The sequence below is a fragment of the Zychaea mexicana genome, assembly GCF_025766255.1.
Source record: "Zychaea mexicana strain RSA 1403 chromosome Unknown BDB00scaffold_58, whole genome shotgun sequence".
NCBI classification, from domain to species: domain Eukaryota; kingdom Fungi; phylum Mucoromycota; class Mucoromycetes; order Mucorales; family Lichtheimiaceae; genus Zychaea; species Zychaea mexicana.
Genome location: NW_026516721.1, coordinates 24,641 through 38,815, shown reverse-complemented (window position 1 = coordinate 38,815; position 14,175 = coordinate 24,641). Strand labels below are relative to the sequence as shown.

General features: G+C 45.7%; 5 protein-coding genes across 5 annotated transcripts; 2 read left to right on the top strand and 3 right to left on the bottom strand.

The window, feature by feature from the left end:
- The first annotated feature begins 1,720 nt into the window (after positions 1-1,720).
- On the top strand, positions 1,721-3,738 carry BDB00DRAFT_832837 (alpha/beta hydrolase fold-domain-containing protein). The gene is made up of 4 exons (XM_053124229.1): positions 1,721-2,253; positions 2,334-2,391; positions 2,538-2,742; positions 2,842-3,738. The coding sequence occupies exons 1-4, from the start codon at positions 1,979-1,981 to the stop codon at positions 3,279-3,281; spliced, it is 978 nt and encodes a 325-aa protein (XP_052977664.1). The 5' UTR covers positions 1,721-1,978; the 3' UTR covers positions 3,282-3,738.
- A 491-nt stretch (positions 3,739-4,229) lies between these two features.
- BDB00DRAFT_832834 (uncharacterized protein) lies at positions 4,230-4,971 on the bottom strand (the record flags this gene model as incomplete). The annotated part of the gene is made up of 2 exons (XM_053124228.1): positions 4,321-4,971; positions 4,230-4,299 (listed from the first exon to the last, which is right to left on the bottom strand). Coding segments are annotated over exons 1-2 (250 nt in total), but the record flags the coding sequence as incomplete, so codon positions are not given.
- BDB00DRAFT_489069 (uncharacterized protein) lies at positions 4,544-7,347 on the top strand. Its single transcript, XM_053117574.1, has 3 exons — positions 4,544-5,209; positions 5,311-5,532; positions 5,593-7,347. Exons 1-3 carry the CDS (start codon positions 4,940-4,942, stop codon positions 7,219-7,221), a joined length of 2,121 nt encoding a protein of 706 aa, XP_052977662.1. The 5' UTR covers positions 4,544-4,939; the 3' UTR covers positions 7,222-7,347.
- A 220-nt stretch (positions 7,348-7,567) lies between these two features.
- Positions 7,568-10,218, bottom strand: BDB00DRAFT_832826 (uncharacterized protein). The gene has a single exon (XM_053124227.1). It carries the CDS (start codon positions 9,764-9,766, stop codon positions 7,916-7,918), a length of 1,851 nt encoding a protein of 616 aa, XP_052977661.1. The 5' UTR covers positions 9,767-10,218; the 3' UTR covers positions 7,568-7,915.
- Positions 10,219-10,385: 167 nt separating this feature from the next.
- BDB00DRAFT_832825 (uncharacterized protein) lies at positions 10,386-12,433 on the bottom strand. The gene has a single exon (XM_053124226.1). It carries the CDS (start codon positions 12,386-12,388, stop codon positions 10,397-10,399), a length of 1,992 nt encoding a protein of 663 aa, XP_052977660.1. The 5' UTR covers positions 12,389-12,433; the 3' UTR covers positions 10,386-10,396.
- Between the last annotated feature and the right edge of the window lie 1,742 nt (positions 12,434-14,175).

The following is a 14,175-nucleotide window of genomic DNA, read 5'->3' as shown; positions in this document are numbered from 1 at the left end:
GAAGTTCCTCCCGATATTAAGGTTGGTTGCTCTAGGTACCGACCGTCTCACACTATAGACAACAGTGGAACCCGTCGACACCATGACAATTCCTAAACGTCTTTACTCGTTATCATGGGGGTGGTACAGAGTGAAATCCAGGAAATCCATAAAGGGGTTTCATTTTCCCTGCCTGATGCTGGCTATTTTTTCGGCAAAACACACGCATCGCGATATACAAAAGAGAGAGGGCGTGTGGGGGGAGCTGCTACCACCTTTGGACAGTGGCGATGATCGAAGATTGCCTTCATAGGATACTAAGTTGACTTTTTTGATCTGCTTTGCTACTTTCTGTTCAACAGACAGTATTAGTTTTCCCAAGAGTAGCATCTTTCTCACTCTATACTAATGTACGAGGCTATCTTTTATGGAAAATATACCTTTAAATGCATATTTGCACTCTGTTCCTCATATTGTAAGCATGAGCAGTAATACATTGGCGCAGAACACGTCTACTTGTTATTTACCAAACCAAAGAATGGGATTACGGAGGAGCTTAAATTAACCCTGCTAACCCAAGTCATGGCTACCGAGCAAAACGGACCACTTAACTTAATCTTGAAGCATGCCAATCATCTACAATGATACCCGTATATATTTAACGTACGTCCTCTTACTCCCCTTTATTCATTATACATAACGTACGGTTGGCTGTACGTTATCCTATCGTTCAAACTACCATACGGATCAGCATTGTCGATTGTTAATCATGCACACAGTTTGCATATGTGGTCGTCGTGGTATGATAAAGGGAAGAAGGTGTTTGATATGTGAGATATATAGCGGAAGGATACGTCTGGTGAAGAAGGTTCGTTTATGATTGGAATGCAATTGTCTGGGCCGAGAGCTCCTCTCTTCTTAAGTTATACGAAACAATAATTGCACTCCGTTACCGAATTGCTACACGGAGACCTTTATGCTGTCACTTAAATGAGCAATGTCTATTATACAGCATATGACATATCTCGCTTATTAGATACAATAACAAAATGATTTCTACGATATCCGCTATTAATGAGTTTTCGCAATGATTCTGTTAGAAAGCCGCATGAGCAGAGTCAATTTTTGAAATAGCCTAGAACCATGACGATTCAAGGATAGGCACACATATCGTCTTTTCTGTGAAAACGGAAAAAGTAAATTCCTAAAAGGCGATGTACGTTGCAGTACAGGCGGATCGGGGTAAACAACAAAAAAGGGCAAATGACTTTATCATATATTGTTATCACAACATTGGTTAATCCCATGTAGTGCTGTCTGCTGATATTATAAAACTAACAGTAAGGATATCATGTTCACTTATGTTTTCGAAAAAAAAACATTTACTCAAAACAAACCATTAAAGTACTGACAAGGATTGGGGAGGTACGCGATTGCGACGTCCTTGACAACCAAGTTATTAGTTCGCTTTCACAGCTTTTCTCTTGCCGGCAGCCGTGTTCTCCATTTGGCCGTTTACAAAGAACATATTACGCACTTGTGTTTCGCTATAGTAGCAGTCTGTTCAGTAGCTACCATAGTCATAAGCTTAATTAGCGTGCCTGTGCTAGAAATTGATACAATAATCATCTATTATTAGTTCCATAGCTTCACATTGCCGTTTCGGTGTGCAGCCAGAAATTGGTAACTTGATATTAATCCTGCTGAAGATCTCCATGGAAATAATTCGCTGATGATAACAGCAATTACGGTGCCCGTTTATTAGTTTGCTACTACGATTATTGATATACATACATGGCAATCACCAAGTTCCCGTGTGTTTCCACTATCTTTTCATTACACACTTTGTAGTACAAATAATCTTGTTCCCACGTTTCAGCATCATAAGAAAACATCACAACATATAGCAAACTGCTGCTGCGTTTTTTCTAATCCTATCTTTTGATACTATCATCAGCCGGTTTATTAGCCACTTTTATAGTAATTATTTCAGTGTTATATGGTTATGACACCGTTTACCTCACGTTTGCAACTCGAACCCTGCTTCGAAGAGGCCCTGAAAGCGGAACAGACTCCTAGATCGGAATGGACTCCGGAATCTCGAAGAGCTAACTGGACCAACGCCTCCCTTGATCCGCAATGGTTGAAACGACTGCCGACAGTCATTGAGCAGGAATTGACCATTCCAAACAGAGCTGGTGATGCCTCAATTCAGTTGACCATTAATCGACCTTTAGGTACAGAAGACGTCATCTTGCCTGTAATTGTGTACCTGTATGTTGCTTGTGTGCGTTATTGGTCTGCATAAATGAATGATATTGACCCGAATACCTTTTTTTTTGCTCATTTTTTAGACACGGTGGTGGATGGGTCATAGGTAACTCTTCAACGCATCATCGTCCGCGAACCGAGGTAGGGACCGACACTTGTTTTTTCCCCCATTCCCACTTGTTTCTAAAACAAATCATTATTGTCAAGAGGCTGTCCATCATCAAGACTAAAGTACAGATACTCTATCTATTGTGGTGGTGGTGGTGGTTGGGTTGATGTTCATATAGCTGGCTGTTGCTGCGCGAGCTGCTGTGATCTTTGTTCATTATAGGTTGGCTCCCGAGTACAAGTATCCGACCGGTTTAGAGGATTGCTACGATGCAGTGACGTGGGTAGGAACCGAAGCGAATGCGCGATCCATCAATGTGGATGCCAACACGCTGGTCGTTGTAGGAGATTCAGCAGGCGGGAATCTAACTGCGGCAGTGACGCGTGAGTTGGGATGGACCCAAGAACAAATATTTGCAAATTTAATAACCTTTTATTTTGTTTCTGGATCATGCTGCACACACACACATACACGGTTTAAAGTCCTTGCCAAACAACGAGGATTCAAAGGCATACGTGCACAAGTGCTTTTTTATCCTGTGACGGACTGCGACTTTGACACCGAGTCATATCACAGGTTTGCCAACTATGATCCAGGCCGGGAGCTTATGCAATGGTTCTTTGATCACTATGTACCCGACAACAAGGAGCGAGAGAAGACTACCGTGTCACCTTTGAAAGCGACGACAAAAGATTTACAGGGCTTACCGCCTGCTCTGGTAGTGACGTGCGAGGCGGATCCACTTTTGGATGAAGGTGAGGCATACGCACGGAAATTGTTGGCTGCTGGGGTGGATACTACGGCACTCCGAATCTTGGGATTCGGCCATGGATTCTTGGATATGTGCTTTTATGACAGTAGTGCGGCACAAGCAGGGATTGATCAGGCAGTGGCCATGCTCCGTAGAATCTGGAAGGAGTAGCCTTGTTATGCTGTATACTAGATGTTGAATTGTCTAGCAAACAAATAGTAGCGTGTCAGCTTGATTAAAAGATAGCCAATTCTTTCTACGAGGCTATAAGCGACAGTTAGGATGGTGAATGTACATACATCAACTTGAGTGAAGACTGGAAGGAATCAGCTTTTACTAGCTTGTACTTTTTATGCCCTCCTTATATTCCCACTCTCTCGGATCAGCCCACCACCACTACGGTATAACCGCATGAAGATCCTCAAGTTGTTACAAGTACTTGTTGTAACCAGTCATGTAACTTTTCCTTTGGTGATCTCTTATATACTCGGAAAGTTCGCTTTTGAGTTCCGAGATCAACCGCTGCATACAAGTCCATTCGTCAATGGAGAATATAAAAAAGGAGTATCTAATGAAACATACTAGGCTACTGTCTGTTTCACGGGACAAGACGGTCCCAAATTTGTTGAAGATCGCCAGACAGTGGCAAACAATATTGCAGCAATATGGATGAGAGAGACACACAAACACATACGTAATTAAATGACAGGAAATATTATTGCCCAATGTTGGTTGGCTATTATTGATAAAAAAAGAGAATTGTTGGGCAGTGCTATGCATTTGCTCACCGGACCTGGGGTTTGAGAAGGAGGGGGCAGCTGCATAACAAAGCAGTGGATGGTGTTGATGCTGAGTGAAGGTAGCAGGCGCACACAGCACGCACAGAGTGAAAGGAAAGAGTTTGAGCCATAAAAAACAGCACAGCGCCCACTTGCTCCACCCGATCATCTTCAATTATAAGATTACCCCACAGAATGATGGGTGATTCAACCTGTAGTTGAAAAAGAAGGATGGGCGATGCAAGTGTGGGATGCTGCTGCTGCTGCAGTCAAGGAAGGGCTCTCTCCGCTATTCCAATTGGGCCCCTTTCCTTTCTGCTGCGTTCTCTCCCCTTTTTACTGGCCCCCTTATTTTGTGTTTCTTTTGCCGTCCCTGCCTCTCGTTTTCTCTCTTCTTGTTCCTCTTTTTTCTAATTCTTTTTCTTCTTGACAGTCAAGTCCCCAAAAGGCCCTTTCTTTTGAGCAAACGGAGGCCCGAGTCCACCTTGAAATACCACACAGCAAGAAGGGAACAGCCCAGGATCCACTATACTCATTGAGGCTCTGCACAAACACAAGCACAACACGCACGCACAAACCAAGAAGCTCCGCAAGGACAACCTTTCCACCATCTCACAAAAAAGTGCACGGGTCACAGGCTTTTGTCAAAGAGAAGAAGACGCGTTTTTTTTTCTCCCTTCTATTTGCCCTTTATACACACACACACACACCCTCTTGTAGCCGAGCGTACCACAGCTAACCGTATGTGATAAGCCCTTCTTCTGAAATCAACCCCACCAGCAACACACAAAAACTAAAGCAAACCCCTCTTCTTCCCCTCTTTTTCAACCTTCTTCTACCTACGAAGTACTTCAGTCGCTTCGCGGTGGTAGCGAGTTAACCTGCCAGATTTAATTCAAAAATCCCTAATTCAAATAATTCAAATCAGTCAAGCCATTTGCTTTTCTCTTTCTCTTTCAATCAGTATCCTCAGTCTTCTTACCTTATTCTCTCACACAAACTCTCTCTCTAAATCAACTCATTCACTTACTTTTCCCTTTTCTATCAACGATGGGAACTCGACGACAACGACAACAACAACAACAACAACAACAACAGCTCGTTGGTAATTTCAATACAACGGTGACGCCCTTGGTTGGCATGACAAATCAGACAACGACAGCACCAGCAGCAGGGACCATGACAACAGCAACACAGCCACCACTACCACTACCAGCCACAGTAGACGGCAGCGGCGGGGGAGCAGCAGCAGCAGCAGCAGCAGCAACATCAACATCGTCATCAATGCCCCCACGTCAGTTGTCAGGAAGTCGTGAAGCGGTAAGAGAAGTTTCGTTTCCGACATGAATCGGAGGAAACGGGACATCGGCGTTGGGACTTCCGTTTTCCGTTTTTGAGGTGGTACTAATGCCATGTTCTAGATGAAACCTCTTTACGATCGACTGTTGGAACGCTCATTCGCAGACAGTGCCTCGGCTGTAGAATTCTGCCGGACTACATGTGCTGAGCATGGCTTTACTGTAAAGCAAGAAGCGAGTGCAAACAAGGTATGCGATATACAGCCACCCACAAACACACACACACAGTGTGTCTCTCTACGTGTATCTTTGTATTTCTTTATGCAAAAACAAGGTTTGCGCCATGTACGATATGCTGAGTATCAAAAAAAATATAGAATAAATAAATAATGAATTCTTTTACAGCATATTTACGTTTACTGTTCACGCGAAGGCCTGCCTGATTCTGTTCGAAAGCCCCGCTCCTCACCACAACGTAAGCGACCCTCCAAACGCTGCGACTGTCGATGGCGCGTCGTACTGTCCGAGACCGAGCCAGGCCGTTGGGAATTTCGACGTTCACTCAACCCAAACGCAGCAGAGCATAACCACGAAATGATGTCACCTGATGAAATGGTTCAGAACTGGCCTAACGAGGTCAATGAATTGATAATAGGACTAGCCCGCCAACGTATGCAGACGCATGAGATCCGTGATAGGGTCAAGCAGCGGTATCCTTCAATCGCATGGAACGAGAGGCGATTTTACAACCGGTTGACGGAGGAACGGAAGCGGATACGGCAACGTGATGTCATGGATCGAAGCCAGCGGCTGTTAACGGTTTCGGCACGCGTGTGTTCCCTTGTGGCTGCCAACGAGGACTGGTCGACATGCGTCGAGTCTGAATTCACGCGTCTGTTGAAACATTATTGTCAGCTAGCACGGACGGATGCAGAAGGGTTGGTCAATTTTGATACGGATGCCATGCAAGTGGTGGATGATCAGCAAAGTGGTAGCGTCTGCGACAGTGCGTCGTCATCGTCCAACAGCGATTTTGATAATAGCCAGTCGGATGAGATTGAGGATGACAAACCTTTGCCAAAACGGCGCAAGTCGGTCGCGTCCATGGCATCCCAGAGTCAACAGCAAAAGCAACACCATCACCAACAACAGTCTAATTCAGCAGCAGCAGCAGCAGCAGCATTGGCAAAAGGAACACAGACGGTGCATATCCCCGGTTACACATTGTTTGTGCGACTGCAGTCGCAGCGTGGGTCGTCTGAAGGAACCTCTTCCTCGACGCAAAGTGTTGGACGACGCAACACGGCGTCAACCACAGATCAGTTGGATGTCAACCCGCTCTCGTTCCCACTTGCATCTCCGGGAGCATCCTCCTCGTCCTCACAATCATCAGCATTGCTGCATCAGTATGCTTTGCAACAACAGCAGCAGCAGCAGCAGCAGCAGCAGCAGCGATCACCCAGCTCACCACAACCACAACAACAGTCCATGACAGATGCCGCTCTAATGACGACTGCGCCATATCGCCAGCAGATACCAGGTCATCATCACCATGCCCACGGGACAAAATTTGCAGCAATGCAACAACAACAACAACAGAATCATCCGACGAGTAGCAATGGAGCTGCGTTGACGCCAGCATATGCAGTTTCAGGCAATGCATTCTCGTCGCCACCGTCAGAATTGTCCTTTGCATTTGAAAGCCTCGTCCAGCCGCCTTGGGATCAACAACAACAACAACAGTCGCAGCAACAGCAGCAGCAGCAGCAGCAGCCACAAAGAATGTCTGAAAATGGTGCTATAGCAATGCATCCGAATCAATTTGGTTCCATGGTGATGGATGCTAAGCAACAAGCGCTGCTATTTGGCTACATGCCGGACAACCAGCAACTACAGCAGCACCAGCAGAGATCCATGCGTATGAATGATCATCCGTTGCGCCACTCACTGCCTCTTCAGATAGATGGTAGCAGTCCTGACCACACTACTACTGTGAATGGCTCTCTGCACACAGACCCAGCCCATTGGGGCTAATATAGCAGTATCTCCCCTTTCCAATTTTTTCTTCTTCTTCACACTCACATCATGGTCTTCTTTTCCTCATATGTTATATTCTTTCAAAGTTAGCAGTATTAGTAAATAGCAGCAGCAGCAGTACTCACATTCCCTATATTCTTCCTTTATCTCGGTCTAAAAAGCAACCGCCTTATCTCTCCCAAACCCCCTCAATTCTTATATCAAGTTATACTTAGTTATTTTGTAAAGTTTAGTTCTGGTACAACCTTTTATTTTCTTTCTTTTGTGCAATCTTCTTGAAAGCCATTATGCACACACACAGAGATTATTTTAAAAAAAACAAGACGTATTGAATTTGTATACGTTGTTTTATTGGATGTGTTTTTTTTATTCATGCTGGTATAGAGCATTGTTGTATAGGAAGAAGAAGAAGAAGAAGAAAAAGAGGAGATGGTAGAGAAAGACGAGCAGCCCATATATGAGAAAAGCAGCAAAGTGGGAAATATATAAAGAGAGATTAGTATGGAAGGGGAGGGGCAGGAGAGGGAGAGAAAGGGAAACGATGTTTAATAGGTTGTTTAGTAGGGTTGGAAAAAGAAAAATCAAAAGGGACGAATAATAAAATGCAGGGTATCACTTTTTTTTTGTGGGTGTTGGGTCAGTAGGGGCTTTATGTTATTTTTGCGGTTTGTGTCTTTCAACTTTCTTCCCTCTATGACATTGGTAAATGGGCTAATGACACTAGATCAGATAAAGGTGGATGGAATGAAGAGGTTGCTCGCATAGCTGTTGTTGTTGTTGTTGCTGCTGTTGCTGAAGAAGAAGTGGAAGAAAAAGAAGAAAATGACGACGACGACGACGACGATGATGATGATGCTTGCTGATCACAGCGCTCAATCTCCGTTCGAACCCAACGACATAATTCGCTTGCAACCAACCCTCGCTTTATTGTTAGCCAACCTTCCAATAGATCCACCAGCAGAGCGCGTTTAACCGGTCGTAGATAGCTGTCTGATAAGAGCTCGCATGCTCGTTGCACTGCACACTCGACGTGATTTTCGCTCAAGATCTTGCCAATGAATGCTGCGCCCATTAGATCAAAGCAGGCCGATATACTGTGCAACGTATCGAGCAGTCGACTCGGTACGGGTGGTAATGACGATGACGACGAGTGTGATGATGATGATGTTGATCTTGGTAATGATAAATGATGGTGTTGTTGTTGTTGATGTCGTGACCGACTATCATTACCGGTACCATCAATCGCTGTAGCCGTCGTCGTAGTCGTTGACGAGTTGCATAGAGCGGCAGATTGGCATGCAGGACCAAAAACCATAGAGTACAGCACGTCTCCTTGTTGTTGAGTCATTGATTTGTTGGACTTGGAAAGGAACATGAGCTTATACCCCGTGTATTCTAAAAACGCCTTGATGTTGTCTGCCAACGTAAATGTGATTTCGCGGCAGCAGGCAGGAAAGGCAACGTCCAAACGGGTCAGCAGGCGGACCATCATGGCGGCCAGGGCACGGTTGTTGGAACTTGCATGCGTGCAGGCGAGGCGCACAGGCGAACGAGAGACCGAGGTGACAAAGACGGCGTGGTGGAAGATGACATCGACGGCGGACCGGATCCGGTTGCGGATGTCAATGTCTTCAATCAAGACATATTTGTGCTTGTAGGACGATATGCCTGATACGATGCGCTGGTGCAACCGTTCCTCCCGTCGCATCAGGTGGTGAAATAGTTTGCTGTTGCTGCTGCTGTTGTTGCTGTCTCCTTGTTGTGGATGATGATAATGATAATGGTGATGAAGATGAGGTGACGAGTGGTGTGGTGGTGGTTGCTCTTGGTGTCCCTCTTCTTCTTCTTCTTCTCCATCTTCTTCGTCCTCGTCCTCGTCTTCGTCCTCGTCGTCTTCTTCTTCATGGTGAGGGTGGTTACTGCTGCTGCTACTGCTGCTGCCGTTTGCACCATCACCACTGCCACTATCCAAAAGGAGTAAACGTTGAGGGTGAAGCTCGTCTTCTTCACTCAGTTCATCTTCTTCATCGTCATAATAAGGAGACATGGAGCGCGCAGACGAAGGCCGTCGTTGGTCCAATAAACCAGCAGCGGCAGAAGCAGCAGAGGCAGCAGGATCGGGCATTCCCGAAGATGCGGAGACAGAAGATGCTGCTGCTGCTGCTGCTGCTGCTGCGGGGTTGTTGTTGTTGTTGTTGTTGTTCGTAGTAGTAGTAGTAGTAGAAGCGGAGAGGTAACTTGTCTGATATGCAAAAGGCGTCACTCTGGTCTGGGTGGAAAGCTGACAGGACAAAGTTTCCAGGGCAACCAATGCTGCTCGACATTGCACTTTCATGAACGATTCTGGTTTTGACAGGTCCATGCGCCAACGCATGTCGATTGTGTATGTTGCGAGATAGCGAAAGGACCTGGACACTTGTAACAGTTGCCACAAGTCACCAATTTCCAAAAACTGTTTGAGAATGTAGAGTAGAAGCTCATTGGGTAAACCCATGAGCGCACTCGTGGGTTGTTGTTGTTGTTGATCTATGGGTGGTTGCATTGCTGCTTCTGAGAGAGAGAGAGAGAGAGAGAGAGAGAGAGACGAATAATAAGGCAAGCACTGGCCAAGTGAAGTAGGTGTGTTCTGGTACGGAACAAACGGATAGCAAAAGGGGCAGACGACGACGACTCTTGCTTAAAAATATGGAGTTTTTGGTTCGCTTGGTTGTGGTGTGCACTGATGCTGCTGTCGATGCCTGCTTTGCTGTAGAATTGGTTCCTGGGTGATGGCAAGCGTTGGCACTTGTTGACGAAGGATAGAATGAATGACAAGAAGACAGAGATTGATGGCCTTTGCTTCTTATCAAAGGTGGTAAGTGTGGGCGGTGTATGTCCTCTGTGTATGTGTGTGAAAGAGAAATAGAAAGAAGAGGAAGGAAAAGAGGAAAAAGGCAAGACCGGGGGTGTGGAGGTGTGTGGTGTGGTGTGGTGTGTGGTGTGAGTGGATGGGGGGCAGACCGACCCCCTTTATTGCACTCTCTTTCGTTCTCTCTCTCTCTCTCTGTCTCTCTCTCTCTTTTGTGCGCTGTTGGTTGAGAACACGGGGTCGCCCATCTCACATGCATACATAATAATAATAATAAAAACACACACACATTGCACGCACAATCAAACGAATGCTTGTTTCCAACTACGCAGTACGGTCTTTTATTGTCGCATACGCTCGTCGCAGTGTGCCTGACTGGATTGCAAATCCACTTGCCTCTAACTCTCGCACTACCACTGCTCCCGAAGCCCAGTCGCGCCTGCGGATACATTCGTCCAGCATAATCCCCCACGTGTCCTTGGTCGGCGTGCACTTTTCCTTGCGCATCCGCAACAGGCACGTTATCGCGTCATCCAGCCGGTCGTGGTTGAGAAACGCACAGATAATAAAGTGGTACGACGCCCGATCCGGCCGCATGTCACTGTTCTTGAGTATATTCTGGAACGTCCACATGGCCTTGGTGAGATCGTTGGTGGCAACGTATCCTTGGATCAAGTTGGTATACGTGTGGATCGTCGGCTTGAGGTTATAGGGCGCCTTGCGCATGAGCTCAATGGTGCGCTCCGCCTCGCTCAGCTGTTGGTTTTGGATAAATTTGCTAATCACTGCATTGAACGTGTAAATGTTGGGCTGCATTCCCGTTCGGTGGAGATAGTCCAGCATCTCTTCCGCCGACCGCGGCTGCTTGTTGGCGAATATGCCGTCGAGGAGCGTCGTAAACGTCACTGTGTCCGGTTCGCATTTGTATTTGTACATGTCGGAAATCACCTCCAGCGCAGCGGGATAATCGGATACGAGAATGAATCCCTTCAGCAACGTATTGAACGTCACCATGTCGGGTTGGATGCGCGATTCGAGCATCTGCTGATACAGTGCCTTGGCTGCTGCCAGCTCCTTGTTGATCACCAACCCGTCGATCATCGTATTGAGAATCACATCGTTCACCTTGAGCTTCGGGTCTCGTTGGATAAAATCAAATACATGGAACGCTCTGTTCGCCATCCGCGACTTGAGGTACACCCGGATCAGCTGGTTGTAAATCAGTTCGTCCAATGGATATCCGCTTTCCACAGTGTCATTCACAATTTGTTCTGCTCCCGCAACATCACGTTTTGCAGCATAGATGGTGAGCATGCTGACGCAAATACCCCCATTCGGCTTGTATCCGGCCTGGCGCATATCGTCATAGATACTCGAGGCGTCACGCGGCGACTTGCCATCCAAAAACCCTTTGATGAGCAGCTGATAAACCAACACGTTCTTGTCGACGACGACTGCCGCCGCCGCCGACGCATCTGAGGTAGTGGAAGAAGAAGAAAAAGAGTGGCTGGATAATTTAGGCTTGATGGCATTCGCATAAAGCCACCGTATATCGCCCAGCATGCGTTTTCGGAACAAGTGAGCCAAATTGCTTTTCATGGTTTCCACATTATCGAATCCGTGCAGACTGATTAATTCGCGCGCCTTCTTGCCGATCGTCGAGTTGCGCGGCATGCATCGATGCATCGTGCGCTGGAAATCACGAATATCCGGATGCAGACCCCACAAACGGTGTGCTTCGCGAATAAGCTGGATCGCCTCTTTTTCCATGTTGAGTTGTAGATACGCGGCCAACAACACATTGAACGATCCAACACTCAACCGCAGCTTGCTCGCCTGGAACTCGCCATTGAATGTATCGAGAATATCTTGATGTCGCGCTTGGTATAGCTTGACCATGAAATATTCATTGTATTCCAAAATGCTCCATTCATAACCCAGTCGCTTCATGTCGTTCAATACTTGCAGAACCCGGTCTTCCGCGCCCCATTTGTGTTTGCTGTTCCATAAATTCGTTCGTAGTTGGACAAAATCTTGGCGATTAAGTTGACTGGCAATGCCGAGTTTTGCAATTTGCTGATAGCGATTCCACACATCGTCACCGCCTTTATTGAGCCGTTCTCGGTATGCATTGATTGTGGGTTCTCTAGAGGTCGTCGCGGTGGTGGTGGTCGTTGTTGGTAGCGGAGAAGGTGCATTTACAGTATAACGACGAAGGTGAGTTTGGCACGGAATATTAGATCTGGAATGATGTTGTACAGTTGAAAACGGGCATTTGTTGGGTCGTATTATTCGTGTTATTAATGATCTATGCATCGTATGTAGGGTGGGTTTTTTGTGTCTAAATACGTGTGTGTGTGGTGGAGTAGGAATATAGTGCCTGCAACATCCCGTGCCCCCTCCCCCCTGGGACTTGGTGGCTTATGCATACATCTTGTGCCTGCCCGGTCAACTTTTTTCGCGCTTGGATGACCAGAAAGTATGATATTGATGTTCTATCCATTGCACCGACCGACCCCAAGCTGCCGCAACTCATTCTCGTTGCTATCCTTCTTAAGCCGCTATGAATGTGACGTTAGTCAGCGTCAAAACGAGTCGGTTCATATGATACAGTACTGAAAATTTGACAAATGCTGCCAGAGGGGGGAATAGTTTTATGATTATAGCGTCTTTTGCACACCATGTTTTGACTCATGTAACTTAGAAACACTCTATATCAGTAGCAAAACTATAATTTTGCCTACAGAGTAGTTATTCCGTCCAAGCAAAAGGTACGATTAACGAGCACATGCTCAAGAGGTTCTGTGAGGTGCGTGACAAGAGAGTGATATCACTACCGATAGCCGGTTATCGATCCAACAGATAACACAGAAACTAACATATATATATATATCAATTTGGGCTATGAAAGCCTTTCTTTGAAGATAAGAAATGGACTACTTTCGCATAGTGCGTAGATACAAAGCGCTCAACTATCTACGATGAAGATTTCCTTTGACGAACTCTCTACAAACAAAGGCGCTCACATTGTAGTACTTTGAAACTGGTCTCGATTTCTTTCAGCTAGAGTTGATAAGGTGCGTCTTGTGGAGAGCTATCATACATGATGTCGCCAGCTTGCTGTGATAAGAAGCTATTGGTCAATTCATGTCGTGATCATCACTGGATATCCAACAATACACATCAAGACCATCCAGAATGATGTAGTGGCGAAAGCTGAGCAAAAAACGCATGTTCTATAGGTGTACATCAAGAAGTTGCAGATTCACCAAAGGCAAAGGAAACACTTGGGCTAAGTATCTCCGATCAGCAAGAGTCCAAGGCACTTTTCTCTTTAAACAGTAAGCATTTCTTTGTTGGGTGTAATCATATTGTGTCGGTGACATTATTTCTAGGCTGATAGAGATATGTAATCAAACACCATGTACACTAGACAAATGCCGGTGTATTGCTAGGTTTTAGTGAAGGATTTTCTGTCCAGACGTCAGCTGCACGTTGATACAATACATAGCATGAAGAGATGAGCAGCATCTTCTCAATATGAGATGTAGTTCATTAAATAATGTATTACCAAATGTGTTACAGTCTTTTTGGACAGTTACAACGGTCCAGTCATCATGCGTAAAGAGAGTTCAAGCAGTTTCGGGTAATGTGCCACTTTAGGCTTTGTAATTTTGAGTAAAAGAGCATGATGTCATCCTAGAAAGGTACAAATTGCCGTGTTCGTAAGTCCTTTTTGAGCATCTACAACATAAAACAACCTTTCCAAGACCACTGCAAGGTCTCAAAAGGCCCCAAACGCTAATCTGAGATTTTGGATGCTTTTTTCCTTCTATATAGTTTTTTTTTCGCGATGCTAAAAAAGGAGAAATCTTTACGATACAGCTCTATGTACAAGTTCTTTTGCGACCACCGAAAGCTCTTTCCTTTTGGTGTCATCATCTTTCGAGGGATTAAAAGAAGTGGATCCTTAGTAGCGAGGTGATGCTGCACGGACTCATATGCAGCAGTGGCAGCAGTTAAAAGAGCTCCATGTCTAATCGACAAAGTTTTTTTTCTGTAAAGCCTTTGACTCCGGTAGGGGGAGGCTGCTATCTGGGTTA